At 38.6% G+C, this 25,516-nt stretch overlaps 1 protein-coding gene across 7 annotated transcripts in view; it reads right to left on the bottom strand.

Moving 5' to 3' along the window:
- Positions 1–25,516, bottom strand: part of SLC4A4 (solute carrier family 4 member 4) — a 370,587-nt gene that overhangs the window by 59,447 nt on the left and 285,624 nt on the right. For all 7 annotated transcript variants that reach the window (XM_042251504.2, XM_060417186.1, XM_042251503.2 and 4 more), the window contains exons 14-15: positions 18,403–18,674; positions 4,591–4,661 (exon numbers count right to left, since the gene is read on the bottom strand). In XM_042251504.2, coding sequence (XP_042107438.1) covers positions 4,591–4,661; positions 18,403–18,674 — 343 coding nt within the window. The remainder of the gene's footprint in view (positions 1–4,590; positions 4,662–18,402; positions 18,675–25,516) is intronic.

Here is a 25,516-nt window from a genome sequence, read left to right as displayed (position 1 = left end):
CACAGAGAGTTCATAAAAGGCTACAGATTTGACAAGACAGCTGAGAGAAAAACTACTTAGACACAGAATCTCCATCAAATACAAGAAAGACACTTTCCTAAGACAGGAAAGGACAGGAGAGAGAAATTCCTGTGAGGCTTTCAGGCACTTCTGAAAGGGCTAAGGTATCTGCCCTCTAAAGGAGTGGAGTGAGCAGAGCAGTTGGGCAAAGATCTCCCAAGGCTCAAAAAGCAGGGTCCTAAAACAAGAAATAGGGCATTTCAGAGGACTTTCTGGGATGATGGAAATGTTCTCTATGTTGTAACTGTCAAAACTCATTGCAATGAGCACATTAAGAACTGTGCATCTTAAGGTATGACTGAATTTAATAAAAAATATAATTATAAAAATAAATCTAACATGAAAACCAAATATCAACTGATCCATTCAATCATGTCTTCATAAGAGAAGCTTCTGACATCAGATTCTGAAATCTGTTCTCTGCCTCTGAGAGCTGGTAATCTCGATGACCAGCCAATCTCAACACTTACTGTTCAGATAGAGTGTGGATAAATTGTGGCTGGTCTCAAAGACTTACAGAGACCTTTGCAAGAATTTCATTTGCAGGTTAAAGGGATACTCCAAGTGAGAAATGCATGGGAAAACTGATCAAAGAGGGAAAAATTTAAAGACACAATGATAGAAACAGATATAGAAAATAAATGTATGGACACTAAGGAAGAAAGCAGGGGATAAGGAGCGAGAGGAATTGGGAGACTGGAGTTAACATATATATACTATTGATACTATGTATAAAATAGGTGATGAGAGCACAGGGAACTCTTCTTAATGCACTGCGGTGACCTAAATGGGAAGGAAATCCCAAAGGGAGCAGAGATATGTACACATACAGCTGATTCATTTTGCTGTACAGTAGAAACCAACACACAACATTGTAAAGCAACTAGACTCCAATAAAAATTAATTTAAACAAAGATACAATCATTCCAACAATAAAAGGAAATGTGGAGAACCTGGCTTTTTATTCTTGAAGGGTTGTTATTCTAATGTTCTCACCTCTGTCTAAATGCTCTCATGCCCTGTTTTTCCTGCTCTTTCTCCTGAAAACATACCCACACCACTAGGAGGAAGAAAGCTTGTCTTCATGCTGCTGCTGCTGCTGCTAAGTTGCTTCAGTCATGTACGACTCTGTGTGACCCCATAGATGGCAGCCCACCAGGCTCCCCCGTCCCTGGGATTCTCCAGGCAAGAACACTGGAGTGGGTTGCCATTTCCTTCTCCAATGCAGGAAAGTGAAAAGTCAAAGTGAAGTCGCTCAGTCATGTCTGACTCTTAGTGACCCCATGGACTGCAGCCCACCAGGCTCCTCCGTCCATGGGATTTTCCAGGCAAGAGTACTGGAGTCAGTTGCCATTGCCTTCTCCGTGTCTTCATGCTAATGAAGCTAAAGAACAAAGGCCTCCCTTGCTCTGACAGGATGTTCTTGGGACCCTGTGAGAGGGAGTCTCACGGTGCCCAAGGGCTGCACGTCACTTTTATAGCATCTTCTTTCCCGACCTAATTATTGCTGAATGAAAAGAAGGAAATGAAGCCCTGTTGACTGTAGGTCCTAGGAAAGGTTCAGGATAGCCAAGCTAGGGTGGCCAAACACACAGAGGACCCAATAGGTGGTCAGAAGCAGTGGCTATCAATTTCTTCTCTCCACCAACCTAACTGATGGTAGCAAGTGGCCTAGTGGAATGATAAGTGAGGTCAAGTGAAGTGAAGTCGCTTGACTTCACTTATCATTCCACTAGGCCACTTGCTGCCATCACTTAGGCTGGTGGAGAGAAGAAACTGATGGTGGCAAGTGGCCTATAAGAACACCTGAAAAGAATAAAAACAGCACAGAACACTGACTGAGACAAGAATGTGCCAGCCACTTTGCTGGCTGCCTATTTATCAACCTGGCTCTTCTAGTGTCTCTGAGGGAAATACTCTTCTCATCATCATTTTACAGATGGGAAGCTGAGAAGGTTCCACAGCTTGTGATTAAATTAGTGGAGTCTTGCATTTGCAACCACGTAGTCTGGCATGAAAACTCAGTATGTGTAAGTCCTTCTACATGACATGCTATTCTGCTTCCCTAAAGAATGGAAATAGGCAGATTTTGGAGTTTGAAAGCCTGAGTTCAAATTCTGATTTTACTGTATACTGGACATACGGGCTTTCAAAAGTTAGCTAAGCTTTATAAGCCTCTGATTCATCTATAAAATACAGGTAACACCATAACTAATAAAGGTATCGTGAGGATTATAGACAATTAATGTAAATAGCCTGGCGCCTAAGCAGGTGCTATAATTGATGATAATAAATCATATTACCTTTTTAACGTTCATTTCTGGATCATATATATATATATGTATGTAGTGTTTATGCAAAGTATACATAAAGGGATTGATACAGATAGAAAAGGAGAAATGCAGACTAGAAAAAAGTTGTCCTTTATAATTACGTAGACACACACATTACATATTTTGCCCTAATTTCTTCTCTAGAGGAGCTGGACACAGAAACTGGAAATATTAACTAAGGTACGTAATTGATACGCACATGAGGGGCCTATTGCCCTGGAGTATAGAGCATTCATAGGGATGAAGAGAGTAAACAATAATAAACATTCCAATTTGAAAACACTGAAGCATCACGGTGCACTAGCAACACCACAGGTTGCGGAACCACCCAAATTTCAGTTCAGTCTTTGTTCTACTAACTTATGGCTATGTAACCTAAAGCAAGAAAAGGTTATTTACCTTTTGGGGCTTCAGTGACTCTCATTTATAAAATGGAGATAATTATGCCTGGTAGGTTGTGTAATGATCACAATACACATTAAGGTTTACAATAATGATAATATGTATAAAACACCTGGTCTCTTGTAGATGCTTTATAAATGGTAGCTAAATTATTATCATTAGTGTGAAGTGTACGTCACAGTCATATCAGAAGTCAACCACAACTTCCATTTGTTTTCCATGAATCTTACAGTGACATCTTAGTATAATTACATGTTAATTACTAGAGTCTCTCTAAGACTTGCCCAAAGACAGGACTTAAAGATTTATTAGTTCAGGGCTTCCCTAGTGGCTCAGATGGTGAAGAAGTGGCTGATAATTCAGGAGATCCAGGTTCAATCCCTGGGTCAGGACAATTCCCTAGAGAAGGAAACGGCAACCCACTCCTGTATTCTTGCCTGGAGAATTCCATGGACAGAGGAGCCTGGCGAGCTACAGTCCGTGGGGTCACAAAAAGTCAAACAGGACTGAGCAACTAATACTTTCACTTTAAAGTTTTACTTGATTAGCTATAAAAAGAATTAAGTTAGGAAGCATTCTCTTTTCAAGTCACTGGAAGTAAATGTTTTATTAATTTTAGTCCATATTAACCATCTTAATTAGTTACATATATATTTTTAAATTAGGTTTTAAATATGTTTCTTGAAAGTCTAGAAAGGACTATTTTTCTCTGTTTGAAGCTATATCCTTTTAGACACCAGGTCAGCTGGCTCAAAGATTGAAAACTGAATTTTTTTCTCTATGTGGCCCTTAAGACATATACATATCTCTTTCATACACACACACACACACACACACACATACACACACATACACACACACACACACACGGGCATGCATGTGTGCTCTCAAACATGGATGAAACAAAGAGGCAAAGTTTGGAGAAAGGCAGAGAAAACAGTAAGGAAAGAAGTCAAGAGAGCCACTGAATGTGAAAACGAGAGAAACAGGGTTAAGTGAGAGATATTCAGGAAAGATACAAAGCATCATCTTTGAAAGGGATATTGTGGGCACTGATTATATAATATCTACAGAAGTGTTCTGGTCTCCTGAGAGATGGGCACTCTATCAAGACAAAGTATTATGGTTTCTGTCTTTATAACTGAGAGATTGATATTCCTTGGTAAGATTCCATGTCCAGTGCAGAAGGAACACAATCACAAGTCTGAAACAGCACTTGCCCCCTTTTCTCCAAACACAAAAGTCTTCTTCCAGTGTGTGACCTTCCATGCAAAACAGCTCATTTTTAAAGCTTAGTTCCAGTCTCTTAAAGAGCCTTGGTTACAAGCCATGGGAAAGGATATCACGTGACAGAGGCACAGTCCTTTCTAAGTGACACGGGAAACATCCTGCTACAATCACCCTCAGTGAAAGAACACAGTACCATCTGGTCATCAGAAGAATTTGTAATCGTACAAGAAACAAAGAGAGGATTCCATGCTCTCATTTCGCAATGTACCTTACTTTCCCTTGTGAAAATATTTCAAGCTGATAATTAATGGATATAGCAGTCAAATTCCTGAGAAGATTTGAAAATTGTGTTATAGGAATAAATACTGAAGTTTGAAAGAAAAAAGGAAAAGGAAAAAAAAACAGTTGATCAGAATGCATAAAGTGTTTTTTCTTTCCCTACAACATCACTAACTATTAAATATGTGTTCAGACTAAGATTGCTGAATGGTAGGAAATATCATATCATGAATATTATAATTAGCATATACAATATGCAAATGATTTACGATATTAAGTCACTTACCATGTCAGAAGACGAAACGGTTGGCAAATCTTCAGGAGCTAATGTGGTATCATTAGACACTGAGATATTAACTGTAAGAAAAACACCATTTTTTACTATAAAAATAAGATTAAAGTGACCCATATTCATAATTAGTAATTTTAAAAAGCAGGAAATGGCATTTAAAAAATGTCTTCAACAAAAACATAAAGGCATAATAAAATTTTCTTTATTATAACTGTATTTACCTTTCACCTAGATAAAATAACCAAAAATTTGGACACATCTTTTATGCTCTAATTTGATAAGGAAGAATGACTAATATTTAAGGAGATGGTATTGTAATTTGTTTAAGGTTTCAAAAGAAAAAAAAAATCTCCTCTATTACAAAAACGCATTCAACATATTTTACCTAGTAGAAAAAAATGACTGTTAATAAGTGAGGAAATTGGTTGATTATGGCTTCACCTACAGTTAAATCTTATAAACTGAAGCTTTACTAGTTAAGAATCATCTGATTTTGGAACTGTGGAATTCATAGGAGGCAGTATATCTCTGCAAAATGTGTGCAAACAAAAGAATAGTAAATAGTAAATTATATATAATTTATTATAATGGGCATGTACATTTAATCTAATTTTAAGTTATCTTCATATAGTTTGACATCATTTGTGGAATTAATAAGATGTCACTTGCCTAACAACTTCTTGGGCTCCAAAATCACTGCAGATGGTGACTGCAGCCATGAAATTAAAAGACACTTGCTCTTTGGAAGAAAAGCTATGACAAACCTAGACAGCATATTAGAAAGCAGAAACATTCTTGCTGACAAAGGTCTGTCTGGTTAAAGCTATGGTTTTTCCAGTAGTCATGTATGGATGTGAGAGTTGGACCATAAAGAAAGCTGAGCACCAAAGAATTGATGCTTTTGAACTGTGGTGTTGGAGAAGACTCTTGAGGGTCCCTCAGACTGCAAGGAGATGAAACCAATCAATCCTAAAGGAAATCAACCCTAAATATTCATTGGAAGGACTGGTGCTGAAGCTGAAGCTCCAATACTTCAGCCACCTAATGCAAAGAACTGACTCATTGGAAAAGACCCTGTTGCTGGGCAAGATTGAAGGCAAGAGGAGAAGGGGACAACAGAGGATGAGATAGTTATATGGCATTACCGACTTGTTGGACATGAGTTTGAGCAAGCTCTGGGAGTTGGTAATGGACAGGGAAGGCTGGTATGCTGCAGTCCATGGGGTTACAATGAGTTGGACATGACTGAGTGACTGAACTGAACTTAACTGTAGAAGAATGTAAATTATTTAATAACCCAACACTCCTCTTTGAAATATTTCATTGTTTTCTTTCCATTTATGAGGCCAAAATCAAAATACAGTATTTCAAAATTATTCTGTAATTGTAAGATTTTTCTTTATCAGATAAGCCCTTTTCCTATTACACAGAGTTTTATGTATTAGAAAATAAATTATTATGCGGAGACTACCTCTAATATATGGAAATATGAAAAAGCACATCAAGTTTTTGTTTTTGAGGATCACAAACCTCACTCAATATCCAAACTGCTAATTACTATTTGGTCCCAGATCATTCCCACCACCAACCCAGGCCTCAACATCTGTAACTTGTCCTCTTAGTTTGCCATGTTTTAGGTCTCACTTATATAAACTTTTTAGAGGAAACAAACAGGTTTATTTGACTGCTGAAAGTTAGAACATAAGAGCCCTGAAGGAAGGTAAGAAGGGGCATGCCCTATGCACTGTTTTTTCCCAGAATCTGCCCAGTCTGGCACTTAACTAACAGGAGCTCAAAAATATTTGTTGATTATTCAACCTTAAAAAAACCAAATCCCGTCACTTTCAAAAACATGGATGAACCTGTAGGACATTATAACTCAGACATGGAAAGACAAAACTGCATGATATCATTTATATGTGGAATCATAAAAAAAAAAAAAAGAAGAAGAAGAAGAAGTCAAACCCATAGGAACAGAACAGAGTGGTGTTTACCAGGACTTGGGGGTGAGAGAAATAGGGAGAGTTGGTAAAAGGGTACAAATTTCCAGTGGTAAGAGAACTAAGGTCTGAGGATCTGATTATAAGATGATGACTATAGTTGATAATACAATACTATATAACTGAAATTTCCAAAGAGAGTATAACTTCAGTGTTCTCACCAAATACATATAAATATGTGAAGTAATGGATCTGTTAATTAACTTAATGGAAATCCCTTCACAATGTATATGCATAATGAGATCACTGAGTTGTACACTTTATATATAATTTTATTTGTCAGTTATACTTCAATAAAGGCTTCCCTGGTGGTGCTTGTGGTAAAGAATCTGCCCACCAATGAAGGAGACTCAAGAGACACAGATTCAATCCCTGGGTTGGGAATATCCCCTACAGTAAGAAATGGCAACCCACTCCACTATTCTTGCCTGAATCATGGACAGAGGAGCCTGGTGGGCTACAGTCCATGAGATCACAAAAGAGTCAGACACGACTGAACACACACACACGCATACATACTTCAATAAAGCTGAAAAAATATTTGTTTACTAACAATAAAAGAAGCTAGGAATGGGGTCATGTAGTGACTACAAATGAACGACAGCAGACAAAGGCAAAAGAATTGAAATATGGAAAACAAATAAAAGGGAATAAAATACTCAGCTTCAGTCCAAGTTTTTCTCAATCCTTTCTGATCTTTGAAGGCTTTAGAATTGTTAAAACTTTTAACTTAATTCTAGCTGCTGCCAGGGAGGGCTTCCCTACTTCATCAGTAAAACTAGCACACCTGCAGATTCAGTTTTCTCATTCTTAGTGTTTCATTACAGGTCACAGAAAGAATCAAAATAGGACAGAGGATGCTTGGCCCAAAAACGAAGATGTTAGTAAACTATTATTATTAAAGCTGAGAAGTCTATTACTATTATGTTCTAAAAACCTTCAAGTACATTTTCTTACATTATTCCATTTGTTTATTTTAAAACACAGAAGACATATGTAGCAGGTATACTTTTACACCTGTTTTACATTGGATGGGACTCTGAGGCAAGATATGCCAGGTTTCTCGCCCAGGATTACACAGTCAACCAGAAGGAGAGCTGGTGCCAAAACCTTGTTCACCCTTTTTCCCCCCCACCTCGCATTTCTGTTTATCAGAATCAAAATGATTTATGTTGGCCACTGAATTCAAGGTGGGGAAATTACAACTCATCCACGTTAGATGGCTCTCTCTACCATAAACTGAAATGTCTGACCTGTCTGAGCATCTGAAGAGAAATAGCATATGTGACCTCAAAGGGACTACTCAGCTGGTATTTGTGAAGCTATCCTTTGTGAGCTAGATTCTTTAACGCAGTTTTGTGAGTTTCCTGTCATAAGAGAGTGCAGGTCGTTTTGTAACATACTTTCTGCCTAAACTCAAGGAGTGAGGAGGAAAGAGGAGGATATTCCAGGCTCCTTTTTTTTGTGTGTGAAATAAATGACAGATAGTAAAGGCCATTGAGTTCCAGTCTGAACTTTTAGTAATCGCTCTCCAGTTCTTGATATATGTCAACTTGCTCATCTAAATACCTTTTGTCTTTTTGGTTTTCCTCCAAGACAAGCTATGCACACTGGCTCCCCAAATCCCAAAAGACCAGTATCAAAATGATAGTAAGAATAATATACTCTTGCTACTTATTACAATAAGTAGTTGCTTCAAAAGAGAAGACTTCGAAATAAACATATAAGCAAGCACTTCTATAAATACATATTGGCAAAATACAGTTGAGCCCATAAATAAGATTAAAAGTAAATTTCTATAAGCTCACAGGAGAGAAAATGATCAATTCCAATTGGCAACTTGGTCTACAAGAGCACTTGATCACCACTTGGATCCAGACACATAAAACACAAATATTTTGGCAACCAACTGCAGAATGATCTGTGCATACAGAATCTGTAATATTCTTAATTAGGATTCTGGAAAGGTGAAACAGAAAAGCCAAAATGCTGTATTCTCTGTGTCTTCACTATTTGCTCAGCACCACGGCTTATGAAGCAAAGAACACTTTGCCCTAGGAACCTGGCTAATTTAGAATGAGCCAGTTATCACTGGGACAGTCTGTGTCCCATGCTTGGTCTCAGGTAATTTACACAGGTTGGTCATTTTACGTTCCTTGGACTTTCACATCTTGATCCTCTTTTCTGTGTATCAAATGCTAACTGGTCCTCTGGAATGGAGAAAGGAACATAGATAGTAACAGACATTTAAAAATGTGTCTGTCACACGGATGACCAACAGGTACATAAAAAGATGCTCAATACAGCTAATTATTAGAGAAAGGCAAATCAAAACTACAATGAGGTACCACCTCACACTGGTCAGAATGGCTGTTATTAAAAAATACTGGAGTGGGTTGCCATTTCCTACTCCAGGGGATCTTCCCAACCCAGGGATCAAACCTGCATCTCTGGCACCTTCTGCACTGGCAGGAGGATTCTTCACCATTAGTGCCATCTGAGAAGTCATTAAAAAGTCTACAAATAATAAATGCTGGAGAGGAAAAACTTCCTACATTGTTGGTAGGAATGTAAATTGGCACAGACACTATGGAAAACAATTTGGAGGTTCCTCAAATAACTAAAAATAGAGTTGGCATATGACTGTAGTCCCATTCCTGTGTCCATATCCAGTGAAGTGAAAGTCACTCAGTCGTGTCCAACTCTTTGCAACCCCATTGACTTTACAGTCCATGGAATTCTCCAGGCCAGAATACTGGAGTGGGTAGCCATTCCCTTCTCCAGGGGATCTTCCCAACCCAGGGATTGAACACAGGTCTCCTGCATTGCAGGCAGATCCTGTACCAACTGAGCTACCAGGGAAGCTGCGCACATATCCAAACAAAACTATAATTCAAAAAGATACATGTACCCCAATGTGGACTGCAGCATTATCTATAAAACATGGAAAAACCTCAATGTCCATTGATGGATGAATAAAGAAAATGCAGTACAATGGAATACTACTCAGCCATAAAAAGAATGAAATAATACCATTTGCTGCAATATGAATGAACCTAGAGATTATCACCCTAAGTGAAGGAAATCAGGGAGAAGATAGCAAATACCATATAATACCACTTATATGTGGATTCTAAAATATGACACAAATGAAATTATTTATAAAACAGAAACAAACCCAGACACAGAGAACACACTTGTGGTTACCAAGTGGGAGGGAGAGTGGAGGAGGGAAGGACTGGGAATTTGGGGATAGCAGATACAAACTACTACATAGAGAATAGATAAGCAACAAGCTCCTCCTGCAGGGCACAGGGAACTGTATTCAGTATTCTGTGATAAACCAAAATGGAATATGCAAAAGAATGTGTCTGTGTGTGTGTGTGTGTGTGTGTGTATAACTGAATCACTTTGCTGTACAGTAGAAATTACCACACTATAAATCAACTATATATCAATAAAATATGTTGCATTTGAAAGGCACTTAGTAAATGTTAGTCAAACCTGAATTTGTATCTTCAACCTAACTTCTTAGGGGTGAACTGATTAACTTGCTCTGAATAAGAAAAAATTTAACAATATTCTCCATGATAATGAAACTTTAGTGCTGTATTGCACTCTATTTAAGCAACATCTTAAGGTAACAGAGCAACTGGAAAATAAGCACAGAATAAAACTGAGTAAGTTTCTTGCCTGCATGGTCATGCCAGATTTATTTAAGGGTTCTGAAAAACTTGAGCACATGAGTGCCTCTTGATAACTCACATATTTATGGGTTAAGTGTCCAGATCAATAAAAGGGCAAATACGGATTTTCAAGGATGACAAAGTGAAGGAGGAAAACTTTGGGAGGAGTAACTTTTGGGAAATTATCTGTCATTATCCCAGCTTGAAGTCTTAAAATTAACAGAAAGTTTTTATTCACTATTTCTTGTTATTATCCTTTGTTTTCCTGCGTTAACTGAGCCTCATGCTTGAGATTTTCAAGGTCAATGGACAAGTTTAAGTTATGACGCTCTTTATTCCATGAACACTATTCACATACTCACTCATAATGTTGCCCTGGAGCTGAGCTCCTATCTGGTATTAAGCTGGATGTATTTAGCCACTACTTTCACAAAAACTTCTCTTCCATCCCCACCCATCTTTACATCTGCAATATACATAAGACATTATTCTGGGATACATTTTCCTAGTCTGGATTTTACACAAACCCAAAGCTAGAGAATTAGCTAGGTCTGGTGATTATCCAAATTCATTGCTTTTCCTTTTCTGATTCTTGTAAGTGTTATACAGATGCTACTGAAATATAAGTTAGGTCAGTTAAAGGAAATTAAAATGATGGCTCTTTCAAATGTCCATGGTTATCTCAAAAGACCATGTTACCATGAAAAACAAATTGTCAGCTGTGCTGGTAAAGTAGCATGGCAAATGCAAACCTAAGCAAGACTATACCAGAAGGCTCTGTCCTTCTTCTTCAACCCTTAGACTACAATTTAAATCTACTTTATCTAAAGAGGGAATAACATATAACAAAAGTCAAACTGCATATAACATGATGCAGGTCATGGAAGATGTTAGGATTACCTTTTATGTCCTAATTTTCTTTTAATGGGCTAACTATGGGTGGCTCAGAGGTTAAAACATCTGTCTGCAATGCGGGAGACCCAGGTTCGATCCCTGGGTCGGAAAGGTCCCCTGGAGAAGGAAATGGCAACTCACTCCAGTATTCTTGCCTAGAGAATCCCATGGACAGAGGAGCCTGGTGGGCTGCAGTCCACGGGGTCGCAAAGAGTTGGACACGACTGAGCGACTTCACTTTATGAAGCACTTTTATGCACGTGCAGGTGCTCAGCTGTGTCAGACTCTTTGCTACCCCAAGGACTATATCCCTCCAGGCTCCTCTGTCCAATGCTCAGTCGTGTCAGACTCTTTACCACCCCATGGACTACAGCCCACCAGGCTCCCTTGTCCACGAGATTCTCCAGGCAAGAATACTGGAGTGGGCTGCCATTTCCTCCCCAGGGGATCTTCCTGAATCAGGGATCACACCCACGTCTCCTGTGTCTCCTGCATTTCCTTCACTGACTATAATATGGGACCACAGGAGACAGTGAGCCAGTGGTTCTTTTTTAATGGTTATGACACATAGGTGCATAGCATTTGCGAAGATAATAGAAAAATTATACACACAAAAAATAGTAATAAATTCCACTCTAGAAAGAACTGTTTTAGAGCACTTGGAAACCTCCTCAAGCTGTAGTGTGGCTATGGAAGCCATGCTCACTACCATCACTTGGTCTGACAGTTTCATGCCAGGGAAAAGGCCACATTTTACTTAGAAATACTAGACAGTAATGCACTGGGTGCCTGCGAGAGGTTTTATTCCTCTTCATCATTCATCCATTATTAAGCATGTTTTCCCTGGAACAGTCAACAGTGAATCAATAAAATATATCCCTTCTGTTAAGAGTAAAGTATCGCGTCTGTCCCCTTGCAGCTATTTTTCTTGCAATCTAATTTGCTTGTCATATTTAACAAGCCTTTTTTTCTCTCCAGATACAAAACCAACACCTGCTCAGAAAATTTATTTTGACCCTTTCCAAAACATTAACCATGCCCTTAGGTGTATAGTCAGTGCCACCCTTGACACATTAGGTAAATGAACACAGGTGTTACAGTAGAAATTTATTTCTAAAGTCTAGGTCAAATGTATTTCTGACCTTATTCATTCTAAAGGTAATTAACACTACCTTAAAAGTACATTTTATAAAAAGCAATGCACACGTGAGGCGGCATGTGTTCTACTTCATTGCAAGTAGCACAATTCTTAAGCAATGAACTAGAGATTTAGTGAATTTTTGTTGATGGCAGAAGGGGAAGGGAAAAAAAGGCAGAATAAAGAGGAAAAGGAGTAGGGAAAAAAGGGAGTCAAGTCTACTTCCTGGTCCTTATTTACAGAATTCTAGCATTACATTTTTGAATAGATATTTTCTTCTTAAAGGAACTAAACATCTCACCTCTGGGGCTTGAAAGCCTTTTTCTACATGACTCTGTATAGTGAACAACACTTCTGTAGTCTTGAGATTCAGGGGAATAGTAGTAAATGATCTAACTATGATGCACTGAACTTAACATTTTTTTCTAACAATTTTGCTACAATGTTTCATATTTATCTACAACAGTTCCTTGGTTTTTGTTTGTTTGTTGGTAAGCCTCCAGTGGAAGCCTGCTGCTGCTGCTGCTAAGATGCTTCAGTTGTGTCTGACTCTGTGCGACCCCATAAACTGGGGCCCACTGTCTCTGGGATTCTCCAGGCAAGAACACTGGAGTGGGTTGCCATTTCCTTCTCCAATGCATGAAAGTGAAAAGCGAAAGTGAAGTCGCTCAGTCATACCCGACTCTTAGGGACCCCATGGACTGCAGCCTACCAGGCTCCTCCGTCAGTCAGAGTCTTTTTCTAGGAAATTTCAGGGGAAATTAAATGCTTGAATCGCTTTTAAAGAATACAACTAAAAGATTTAACTGCTGGGGCATCTTTTGTGGGATAATGGGAATGAGAAAAAGAACAAAATTTTACTCAGTGTCTATTATGAACCAAACAATTTTACATATACTATTTCATTTAATCCTTATAGTAACCTCTAAGAGTAGGTACAATTACCAACCCGGCTCACAGGTTATGAGACAAAGAGATTAGGAAATTAGCTTGGTCCAAGATCACACTGCTAACTAGAGCTAAAATTCAAGCTCAGTTTTCTTTACTCCAACACACTTCTGGTTTACACTTTATCACACTAACAATTTTCTAAATTGGGATTTTGGTGACAAATAACATACTATGAGTTGCCTTTCAACTGGATATGTTTCAGTTTTCACTTTGGTCTTTAAAAAAAAAAATTTATTGACATAATAGCTGCTTTGCACTTCCCAAGTGGCGCTAGTGGCTAAGAACCCACCTGCTGGTTTAGGAGACATGAGATGTGGGTTCGAGAAGATCCCCTGGAGGAGGGTACGGCAACCCACTCCAGTATTCTTGCCTGAAGAATTCCATGGAGAGTGGAGTCTGGCAGGCTACAGTCCATGGGGTTCCAAAGAGTCAGACATGACTGAGGCAACTTAGCAGCAGTAGCATAGGTGCTCTACAATGCGTTGTCAGTTTCTACTGTACAGCAAAGTGAAACAACGATACATATACACACAGTCCCTCTGTTTTGGATTTCCTTCCCACTTAGCTCACTACAGAGCACTGAGTAGAGTTCCCTGAGCTATAGGTTAGGGAACTAACTTATAGGTTCTCATTAGATATCTATTTTATACACCGTATCAATCATGCATGTATGTCGATCCTAATCACCCAATTCATCCCACTTTGGGTTTTCTGAACCATCTTCTTCCTTATATACCTCTGCAATGTAACCATCAAGGCATAGTGGGAAACAGAATACCTATTACCTCTACATTAATTAATAACTATCATATTTCTAAGAAAAGTGAATGTAAGCACAAAAACCATGTGCTAAAAACCTGATGTATCCTACGGCTAACTTCCCTTTTAGCAACTGAAGACTGAGGTTCCCTTGTCTTTCAGTATGTGAGAAGCTGAGTATATGACCTGGGTTTACTGAGCAGCAGATGGGGGTAGGAAGAAGGGAGGAAAAGGTGCCTTAAGAAATGGAAACTCAGGAAGTGATAAAGTTTTATGGAAGCAAGTGAGAACAAGAAAGATCAGGTAGGGAGGAGAAAGAGCTGTCTTCACAAAGCACCAGGAAAAAAAAAAAACAACCCACAATGTTATTGTGGCCATGAAAATAGTTTTCTTAGTGATTAAATGACCCCGATTTCCTTTCCTGTAAAATCATTCCTCAGTTTGCAGGATCACGACTCCATCTGCGCAGATGCTGGTTCATTGTTACAGACTGTACCAGTGTTGAAAAACAAGTCATCCGCCAGTTTAAATATTATGGACTCATTGATTGAATTCTTTTACTAGGAGTGCATGTTGCGATGAAAGGCCAGTCTTTTGTTGCTTTTAGAACACTTACTCTAGCTGTACATGCAACTGTATTATTCTCTCACTATTGGTTTTCAGTTTGTTGTCGAAGTACTAAATGTATTGTGGGTCTATGAAGTCTTCTATCAAAAAGTATTAAGGTTGTGAGAGAAATACACAATCATTAATCTTAAAAGTTTTGTAAAACATGAGATTGTCCTGGAAATGCATTTGCCTTTGTCCACACCAGAAACAGATTTCATCTCTACGTGTGTGTGTATGTTACTCAGTTGTGTCCAAATCCTTGCAATCCCATGAACTGTAGCCCGCCATACACCTCTGTCCATGGGATTCTCCAGGAAAGAATACTAAAGTGGATTGCCATGCCCTTCTCCAGGGGATCATCCTGACCCAGGGATTGAGCCCTGGTCTCCTGCATTAGCAGGGAGATTCTTGACTGTCTGAGCCACAGAGGAAGCCCATACTTCCTCACATTTATGTACATATCTTCCATGAGTGCCACTTATCTGAATGACTCTAAAGCTAAGGGATGCAAGCAACAGTCTTGTTGCAGAATGAGCCAACGGTGCCACAACATTGCTTAGAAGGGAAGATGATGAAGCCTGGTTTGTTTGTCCTATTGTTCATACTTACAAACCCTAAATTTTTATAACAACACAATTATAATGGTTGTTAAGTGGGTAACATTTAATTATTTATTAGAAACTGTCCTAAGTATTTTGTAATGCCTCATTTTTTTCCTTCAAAACAATTCTATAAGGTAGGTGGTATTATTAACCCCATTTTACACGAGGAAGGTGAGGCAAAGCTACCTTGGAGAAAGGAACTTGTCCAAAGTCATACACGGGGCCTTAGCCAAGCAGGACTTGAACACAAGATTTTCCGACTTCAAAATCCTGCTACCCTGCTTTACTGGTACCCCATAGAGGTAGCAGGAATTGTCAGAATCCTTCCAAGACAAAAACTAGCTATTTAAGACAGGCTTGATACACAACCAAGGGGAAACATGTCAAAGGAAGAATTATCACCACTTTAGCCAGCACTTGCTATACATGGATAAAATCGGTTCAAGCCTCAATACCAGTGTCTCAAGAAAACAGAGATCCTTCCTGAAAGGAAAATCACATGTAAAACCTTTGTTGTATTTTTCGCAGCGAAAATGCATTCAGGTATGTCTTCCTGGTTCCAAATGACCTACTCCACCAGCATCCAATTAAAACAATACATGCAAGTTTTTCCATTAGCCTCAGGTCGGTGTGGGGCTGACACCAGGGAGATCTTTGTGGCAGGTGTGCTGACAAAGCCCTCATCTGGCTTTATGAACACTTCAAACCTCAAACAGCTGGTAGTATTTTCTTTCCTCTAGAAATTCTTAACATACAATTACTCAGAATGCCTAAAAAAGTCAGCATACAGACTTTTCCACAAGTAAAGAGGCATATAAATGCATAGAAATAAATAAGTAAAAGGGAAAGTTCAAAATCTCACTATTAAATATGTCTACGATCCAGTATTTTGCACATGTGTAGTTTAGACTTCACCTCAAAGTCTAGGATGCATGATTAAAAGAGGTCTTATCACCTCCTCTCCTAGGACGAGCTCTAAGACTTGTGTAATGGTAATACACGCCTTCTGGGTTTCTCTGGGGAGCATACTTAATTGATTCTAATCATATCTATCATGTATTGCTTACTCTTTCCAAGCACTTTTTAAGTTCTGAAGTACTTCTAAACAGTGTACATCTTAACGGTAATAGGCCTTTATATCTATGCCTGAATCTTTAAATTTCCACGTTTTACTTGTTTCTCCTTGCTTTTAAGCATAGGGTTTATTTTAATGTGAATTGACTTTCCTTAAAAAGAGAAAAAGAAACCATAAGTGCAAAGCGCAACAAGGCCCCATCTTCTCACCAGTGTCACTGACCGCCCCATTTGTAGAGAGATGCTGCTCTTTTTCATCTCTCAAGATGCATATAGGTCTTGTAAGACTTCGCCACCAAAACGGTAGAGAACAATGCAGATTCATCACCAAAATATCTGAGAGTCACAGGACACAGCCTGCACAGGCACTGAAACTCTTTATATGATCTTGTTGAGTTTTAAAAAATTCATAAGCATTGTTCATTCTCGTCTATAATATAACCATGTTTGTTTTACTGTGACTAGTAAGTGGTTTTTCCTTAGAATCTATAGATAAAAGTGGCCATTACATGAATGTGTCCAACTTTTAATGGGTTTCCCTGATGGCTGAGGGGTTAAGAATCTGCCTGCAATGCAGGAGACCTGGGTTTGATCCATGGGTTGGGAAGATCCCCTGGAGAGGCAAATGGCAACCCACTCCAGTATTCTGGCCTGGAGAATTCCATGGACAGAGGAGCCTGACGGGCTACAAAGTCCATAGGGTCGCAAAGAGTCAAACACAATTGAGCAACTAACACTTCGACTCTGACTTGCCCTACTTAAGCCCAGGTGTACAAAGCCCTCAAAACACTGCTGCGCTTCTGGTGCTACAGGATCTTACTCAAAAAAGCATGGATCGTGCACTAATTTTTATTTTAAGCTAATGTAGCTAATGTTACAACCAAGGACCACTAGGACTATTAGCATTAATTGTCTGACACAAATGTTTACTCCTCATTCTACCGTGCTGTGCTCAGTCACTCAGCCATTTTTCACTCTTTGCAGCCCCGTAGACTGTAACCCGCCAGGCTCCTCTGTCCATGGGGATTCTCTAGGCCAGAATACTGGAATGGGTTGCCACGCCCTCCTCCAGGGGATCTTCCCAATCCAGGGATAGAACCCAGGTCTCCTGCATTGCTGGCAGATTCTTTACCGTCTGAGCCACCAGGAAAAGCTTCATTTGACTAAAGCAGATGTTAAAGCAACTTTACCTGAAGTGATGCTTTTTTCCCAAATGCCTTCCATATTATAAAATATGATGAATTTTATAATTCTAAGAAAAGATTCAAAGAAAAATAATTCCAAGAAAAAATTCCAAAGACCAAATTTAGCACTTTTTTTGTGATGAAGTTCTTATGCTGACTCAGGTTTAGCAAGATGGGTATCAAAGTGCTAGGTTTTATAGAATCATATTCTTTACTAAGAAGTTATTTTTACATCTTTCCTAACTCTAGAATATAAATCTCCAAGACCATAATATTCTTCTTTCATTTCTTTTATTCCTTCCTTCCCTTTCCTTTCGTATTTACATTGTCTAGGACAGATGAACTATAAAGCTCTAGTTTATCACTAGGTGATTCTAGTCTGAATTTTTTTAAATTTCTTGCTTCAAATTATATAAAGTGAATTAATATTTGTTTATTCTGTACGTTTAAAATAATCCACTTAGAATTTACTTAAGAAGGAGATTCCTAGCGAAATAAGAAACAAAAGTTCAGAGGACTAGGTTCGTCTGGTCCTTGTATCTGTCATAGAGATACAGAGAAGATCCAGAATAATGTACACAAAATTATTTCTCACCTATCAGAGACGATCAAGAATAAGGTACACAAAATTTCCTTGCAAATTCTGTCACTTGAGTTAGTTTCAAAGTATTGAGCTAATGTGAATGTACGTTCACATTCCAGAGCTCCTGGTTATACCTCCTGGTTGAATCACATGGCTAAGACACCTCAGGCAAAGAGACTATAAATTCAGCTGCACGGTTTCTCAGAGAAAATAAAAGAAAACCCTTTTTTGAGAATCATAAAACCAGGTGGAAAGTTTGCATGCATGGAGCCTCCGGCTTCTTCCAAATACAAGGTAAGCATAAACGCTAAGCATGATGTTCTGACCTGGGTCGGGCGGCATACAAACACAGGAAAATTTAGTATTGTAGCCCACTTTGAAGTTGGAGTTGATGGGGTAGTAATCAGCTAGCTTGATCATCTTCTTGAAAGCATCGTAGATAAAAATGAAGCTAATCAGAGAAGAAAAGCCCTCTTCAGTGAAGCGAGTGAAGTACTGAACCAGAAAGCTGGCATCGGTGGCTACTAAAATGAGACACAGAAAGGCCGACCAGAGGCCAATCCAAAGGCGAAACTCCAAATAGTCAAAATTATGGTCCCTGGAAAGAAGAAAAAACGGTATTTAGACTCCTCCTCTGTGGAACACAAACTGCAATACAAAAGTACCAAACAACTGTAAAGTGATTGTTAAAAATATAAGATCACTTATAGCTACTAGATTCAAAGATCATTCTTAATTTTATCCAGGAAGTATTACCTTTAGGATTTGGCCTAATGACACTAGCCTGAGAAATAATTCACATGTTTGAGAAAAAACACAAGAGTAATCGTACCATTTGAATGTAAATGACTCATTAATTTTCTTCTTGTGTTGATTCTTTTATCATTATAGAGTGTCCTTTATCATTCTTTATGGTCTTTGTTTTAAAGTCTATTTTGTCTGATATGAATACTGTGACCCCCGCTTTCTTGTCATTTCTGTCTGCATGATATCTTTCCCTATCCCCTCACTCAATCTTCTCATTCAAATTGATGATCCCTATGTAGAAAAAATAAACAGTTTGAAAGCGTAACACTGGTACCCAGCAACATGTTCAATAAATGTTTGGGGAGCTTTCTGGTTAAGAAAGTATTTTCTCTTCCCCAAGTCATCAAAGTCTACTGAGAAAGACATACTGATAAACATAATCACACCACAAAATCCTAAGTGATACCTAAAGTTCCCACAGAATGTCACAGAAGTGGGACTAATTTGGTCTCGGCAAGATGGTGGGGATAGATAATCTTACAGAAAAAAACTAAAAGTATTTAGGGATAAGCAAGAACTTTTGAGATAGACCAGGGAGGGTCAGGTCAGGAAGACGAGAAAGAGTGCTCAATGAGACGTGTGGCATGAACTAACTGCACGCAATGCCCCTTGTGAACCAAGTGTCACCAATACAGGGAGATGGGATCAAATGAATTTGAGTCAGCTGTAGTGAGGTGGACGAACCTAGAGACTGTTACACAGAGTAAAGTAAATCAGAAAGAGAAAAACAAATATCACATATTAATGGATATATGGGGAATCTAGAAAAATAGTACTAATGAACCTATTTGCAGGGAAGGAAAGGAGATACAAAAGTAGAGAACGGACTTATGGACACAGCTGGGGAAGAAGAGGGTAGGACAAATTGAGAAAGTAATATTGACATATATATACTATCAGGTATAAAACAGATAACTAGTTGGGAGCTGCTATATACACAAGGAACCCAGCCTGGTGCTCTGTGATGACCTAGAGGAGTGGGATGGGAGCAGGGAGGGAGCTCAAGAGGGAGAGGACATATATATATATATATATAAAATATATATAATTGTGACTGATTCCCACTGTTGTACAGCAGAAACCAACACAACACCGTAAAGCAACTGTCCTCCAATTAAAAAGTAAAAATAAACAAATGATTCAATATTTAAAAAAAGAATACAATGCCTCCATTTAAGCAGGCCATTTTTCAATACCCTTTTAACTTCTTACAAGTGAATTAGTTCAAGATTCATATTTAGGAAAACATGGGTCAAATGTTGGCATTTTACCATTTCACACTCATTATTTTACAATTATGTGGACAGTGCATTAAAATAGTTTTTTTTATCATCATTTGCAATGAAAAAACAGATATTGGTAATCACATTTCTTGTATGAGGAAAAAATAAATCAAGGATCATGCATACTTAAAGCTCTATGGCTTTCCTTTTATACAATGAGTTTCTGATAACTGACAGCCACATGTTTTAATGCTTCCCCAAAGACATCATGTCAACATGTCCATTACCAACAGCCTAGTCTCGGCCACCAAGAAGCCTTTCCCTGATTCTTGTAAGAACCTCCTTACTAATATCCATGATTGCTTTGCTCAAAGCTGTTTTCCACATCACAGCCAAAATAACCTTTTCAAATGTAAATCAAATGTCCTAGTTTAAAGTCTTTTGGTGGCTTTGCACTGCTCTTAGAATAAAAATTCAAATTCTCTTCCTAATACAATGTCTGGTGCATAAAAGTGTTCCAATAAAGCTATACCTGCAGGCTACAACTTGAAAGTTGTAGTGTCAGAAAGTTACTAACACTGGTTTATGAGCTATCACAGGTACCCAAGTGATGACCATCCAAAACTTTTTACTGAATATTAGAATTAAAAGTTGCTTGATTTCATATGTCAACTGGACTAGGCCATGAGGTACTCAGGTATTGGGTCATACATTATTCTGGGTGTTTAAGGGTGGTCTGGGTAAGGTTAACATTTAAATTGGTAGACCTGAGTAAAGCAGACTGCCTTCCATAATGAGAGTGTGCTGCATCCAATCAGTTCTTCAACTGAAAAGAACAAAAAGGCCAGCTTCCTTCAAACAAGAGAAGACTCTCCAGCAGACAGACTGCCTTTGGACTTGATCGATAACATAGGCACTGCCTAGTTCTCCAGCAGAAGGCCTTGGAACTGGAACATAAGTTCTCCTGGGTGTTCAGGTTGCTAGGCCACCTTGCAGCTTTTGGACTTGCCAGCCTCTAAAACTGTGTGAGCCAATTAGTTACGATAAATCTCGTATAGATGAATATACACATCGTATTGGTTCTGTTTCTCTGGAGAATCCTGATTAATCACCAAGTGGTCATATGTGCCTCTCTTTATGGATGAAGATACCAAGGCCAGTGGAAACTAAGCCATTTATCCAATGTCAAGGCTTTAATGGCAGAGCTGGACCAGAAACCAATTCTCCGTACTACTGGACAGGTCCTTTTAAAAATTACAGCGTGGTTCTTCCTGTTCAATTTATACTCAGAGTGTGTATGTGTGTGCGCGTGTGTGTGTTAGTTGCTCAGTCGTGTCTGACTCTTTGCGACCCCATGGACTGTAGCCCATCAGGCTTCTCTGTCCACGGAACTCTCCAGACAGGAATACTAGAATGAGTTGCCATTTCCTGCTCCGGGGGATCTCCCTGACGAAGGGATTAACTTTGGGTCTCCCGCACTGCCTGTGGACTCTTTACCATCTGAGCTACCAGGGAAGCCCTAGCACATGAGTGGGCCTTAAAATCGCTGTCCCCTATTTCCTTCCTATCAGATCACACACATTGGAATACATTCCCAAAGCAGGAGATTAGTAACACTTGGGTAGAAAGTTATCCTCTACAGATTTCCCAAAATCTTTCTAAAGACATCTTTGGCATTTCTTCACAGTTCCCTCCATGTCTGGAATCCCAGTGTTTGATCCTATGCATGTCTTTCTGAGATAAGCAGACTCTAGAAAAAGCTAAATTCTAGGAGCTTACACTATAATTTACATTATCATACAATGAGTCAGAGCCTAGAAACAGTTTTATTACTTCAGACATTTTCCTTAAAACAAAGTTTTAAACAATTACCTAGTTTTGCTTTCCTAACAAGATTAAAGTTAGAACAATCCTTAAAGTGTTCTAAGACTGCTAATGTTTGTTTACAGAACTGATGTTTACAGGACAGGATAAGAAATAATCTAGTTATCAGCTAATGGTCAGGAACACTATCAGTTTGAGTACAAAGGGGAAAAGTGCATGTATAAACTTGAATCTTAGGACCTAAACAGGATACCCAAAACAGCTCCTCTAAAATACTTAAATACTCCCTGAGTATCTCTGTAAGAATAACCCACATAAATTCACTAATACCAATCACTCCATTAGGAAAGTGATATGTTTACAGCAGCAAGAAGAAAGAGGAATAAAAGATGAGAAACTTTAAACAAGCCGATCAACAGTAATGACTACAATAAAAGGCAATGTTAATGTCCAATAAGACTATCAGGCCTTGGTGCCAAGTTTAAATAGCAATTAAATTATAAAAAGTTATAAGCTACAGAAAGGAAATGATAGTAGAGACCAAAGAAGCTATGGTGAGCTAGAAGGACAAAATCAGTGTATATTTTCTTGGTAACACTCAATGTTCCTAGAGATTTACACGATAGTTTTGAGCAGCAGAAACCCAAGGGTATAGGAAAACCGAAGAACTTACCTTTGAAGCATGTTTCAGAAATTAGTCACTGACAAATATAAACTCCCTAAACTGAATGAATAAATCCAGGTACTTAATAGAAGACAGTAATAATTTGAAGGCCTACAAGTAAACTGCTCAAATAATATAAGAAATAAATTAATACATGACCAAATGACAAACAAGATAAATCCAACTTTAATCACAAAGTTTTTATATGACTTAGACCACGCTGCTTAAACTCCCTTCAGATTTCTCCCAGAAGAAAAGGAAAAGGAATCCGATTTGTTGTTGTTAAATCATGTCCAACTCTTTTCCAACTCAATGGACTGTAGCCCATCAGGCTCCTCTGTCCATGGGATTTCCCAGGCAAGAATACTGGAATGGGTTGCCTTTTCCTTCTCTGGGGGATCTTCCTGACCTAGGGATCAAACCCATGCCTCCTGCACTGGCAGGTAAGTTCTTTACCACTGAGCCATGAGGGAAGCCCATTACTGAAATACAGGGTGTAAAAATAGTTCAAAAGAGACTGCAGAATTGGAGAAACAAAACTATGTGTGTTTTGGAAAGTTGTGAGCTATTCTTTCATTTTGTTACTAATTTGAAAAAGCGACAGCCTATCATTCATATGCCTTTTTATGGTTTTCCAGTTGATAAGGCAAATATTAAATCCTGTATTCCAAGCCCGAGATAAATCTGTGGATTATTTGGAGTTGCTGTTTGAGTCCATTAAGCTTACAAAACAAGAATTTATCTATTTCTCAAAAAAACAAAGAAGGTAAAATATGATGGGGAAAACCTGGGCAAAAGATAGTAAAACACTTTCTTTACTGAAGGATTTCTCAGATCGCTTAGTAAACTGAAGGGTAAAGTGAATTACCAATAGGGGGATATAATAAATAATGTACAGCACTTCCTAGACTTATTGGGATCACAGATTTTTCTTTTTCATTGAGAATCTAATGGAACTAGTAAATGATGAAACACACTTTGGGAAACAGTGGTCCACACAAATACTCTGTATCTAGACATATCAGCACTGCTGTTACCATATGTAAGCAAATGATATAGCATTGTGAATAAAAGAATAAGGTTTGCCACGTGTCATATGTTACTTGGTGATGGATTTAAAGCACAGTTTCTCAAATGTTCCTTGTTGCTTTACAGCTATTTTCAAATAAATCACTTGAAACTATGTTTAAGTTTTCAATTTTGATGAAACAGGAGGGAAAATGAGAAAGGAACTTGCTTAGCAAAAGGAAATAATCTCGATCCTACAATTATCTAAAGCAAACCAGGGCGCAAACATTTTCTGTAGATTAAGGCTCTGATCACATTGTATACAATAAATCTTTCTGCAAAGGTTGCACTGCAAAGGTTGCACATTTGTCCCTGTTTATAGTAGGTGCTTGTTTAATCTTCCCACAAAGGCCTTCTTGTCTCACATGATGTTTTCTTAAACATATAAAAACTGTTTGACTCTTTCTATAAACTGACAGGAGCAGAATTTTTTCCAATGGTCTCCTGAGAATTATAATGGAGGAATTTCTGGTAATGATCTACAGAGAACATAACTCTACTTAAAATCTGAAGCTTTCAGTGTTTGGAAGACCTTTAATTTTTGCCCTCAACCCAGTTTTCAAAATGCTTGTTTTAAATTCTCATTCCCTCCTTTCTCGTGATCACTTTTGACAGCATACATGGCTTCTTTCTTTCTTTTTTTTCTTTTAGTAATTTTTATCCCTCTAAGTTGATTTTTTAAGATTTCATTTATCTATTCATCCATTATTTATGACCACACTGTGTCTTCGCTGCTGTGCAAGGGCCTTCTCCAGTTGTGGAGCACAGGCTCTAGGGACATGAGCTCAGTAGTTGTGGCGCATGGCCTTAGTGGCTCCAAGGCACGTGGGATCTTCCTGGACTATGGATCAAACTCGTGTGCCCTGCATTGGCAGGCAGAGTCTTAATCACTGGAACACCAGGGAAGTCCCCATGCAATTTCAAAGCCTACAATTTGAGTCCTTAAGTCTACGAGGCATTAACTGGGTAATAACATTTCTAATATTAAAATCCTAAAGCTATGTAATGGTAGAAGTATATGGAAATTCCAACAAGGAATGCTAGCAAGCCATATGAAGTTCTGCAATATCTGTGTACTGAGATCTGCCAGTAAAGGCAGTTCTCTCTCAGAGGTATCAAGTTCATTAGAAAGAAGCTGGAATTCCCAATTTGATTTTGAAGCCATTTGTGTGCTAATGTGGCTATTTAGATTATTTGGTTAATTCAATTTTCCCCATCTTAAAATGATCCATCAATTTCTAAAAGAAAATACTGGTACCACAATTGCCAAGCCCATTAGTAATGTCTAATGATTCCACAAGAGGTTTAGGCTCTGGAGTCAGAAAGCAGGGATTCAAATCCCCGCGCTGCCAATGACTGGCTGATGCAACCTTCAGCAATTTATTAACCACTCTGTGCCTGCTTTCTCATCAATAGAATAGGATATAGTCCCTACTTCACAGGACTGCTACAAGAAATAAATGAGGGAGTACATGTAATGCACTTAGGACAATACTTGCAACACGGCCAAGCACTCAATAAATGTTAGCTGTTACCCAGTTGATTCTAGAAATCCATCATTAGTTAAGAACACAGGAATGGGGTTTAGGAGCCGTGGACCACGGGAACACCCAGCCTCTTCCACAGACAAGCTATGTCACCTTGAACAAGTCACTTCACTTCTCCAGTGTCAGTCAGGATCATAGCAGGAGATAGAAGGCAACCTCAGATGGGATTCAGAGGAAAACTTTAAAGATGTGAACTATTTACAGAGGAATGAGTAACAAAAATGGCAAGGTTCTCAGGGACTAGAGATGTCAGGAAGCCATTTCTACCCCACCCCCAGCCCCCTGCAACAGCTTAGAAAGGCCAAGG

The sequence above is a fragment of the Ovis aries genome, chromosome 6 (assembly GCF_016772045.2).
Source record: "Ovis aries strain OAR_USU_Benz2616 breed Rambouillet chromosome 6, ARS-UI_Ramb_v3.0, whole genome shotgun sequence".
NCBI lineage: Eukaryota > Metazoa > Chordata > Mammalia > Artiodactyla > Bovidae > Ovis > Ovis aries.
Note: the sequence above shows the minus strand (reverse complement) of the source record. Positions and strands in the feature narration are given on the sequence as shown.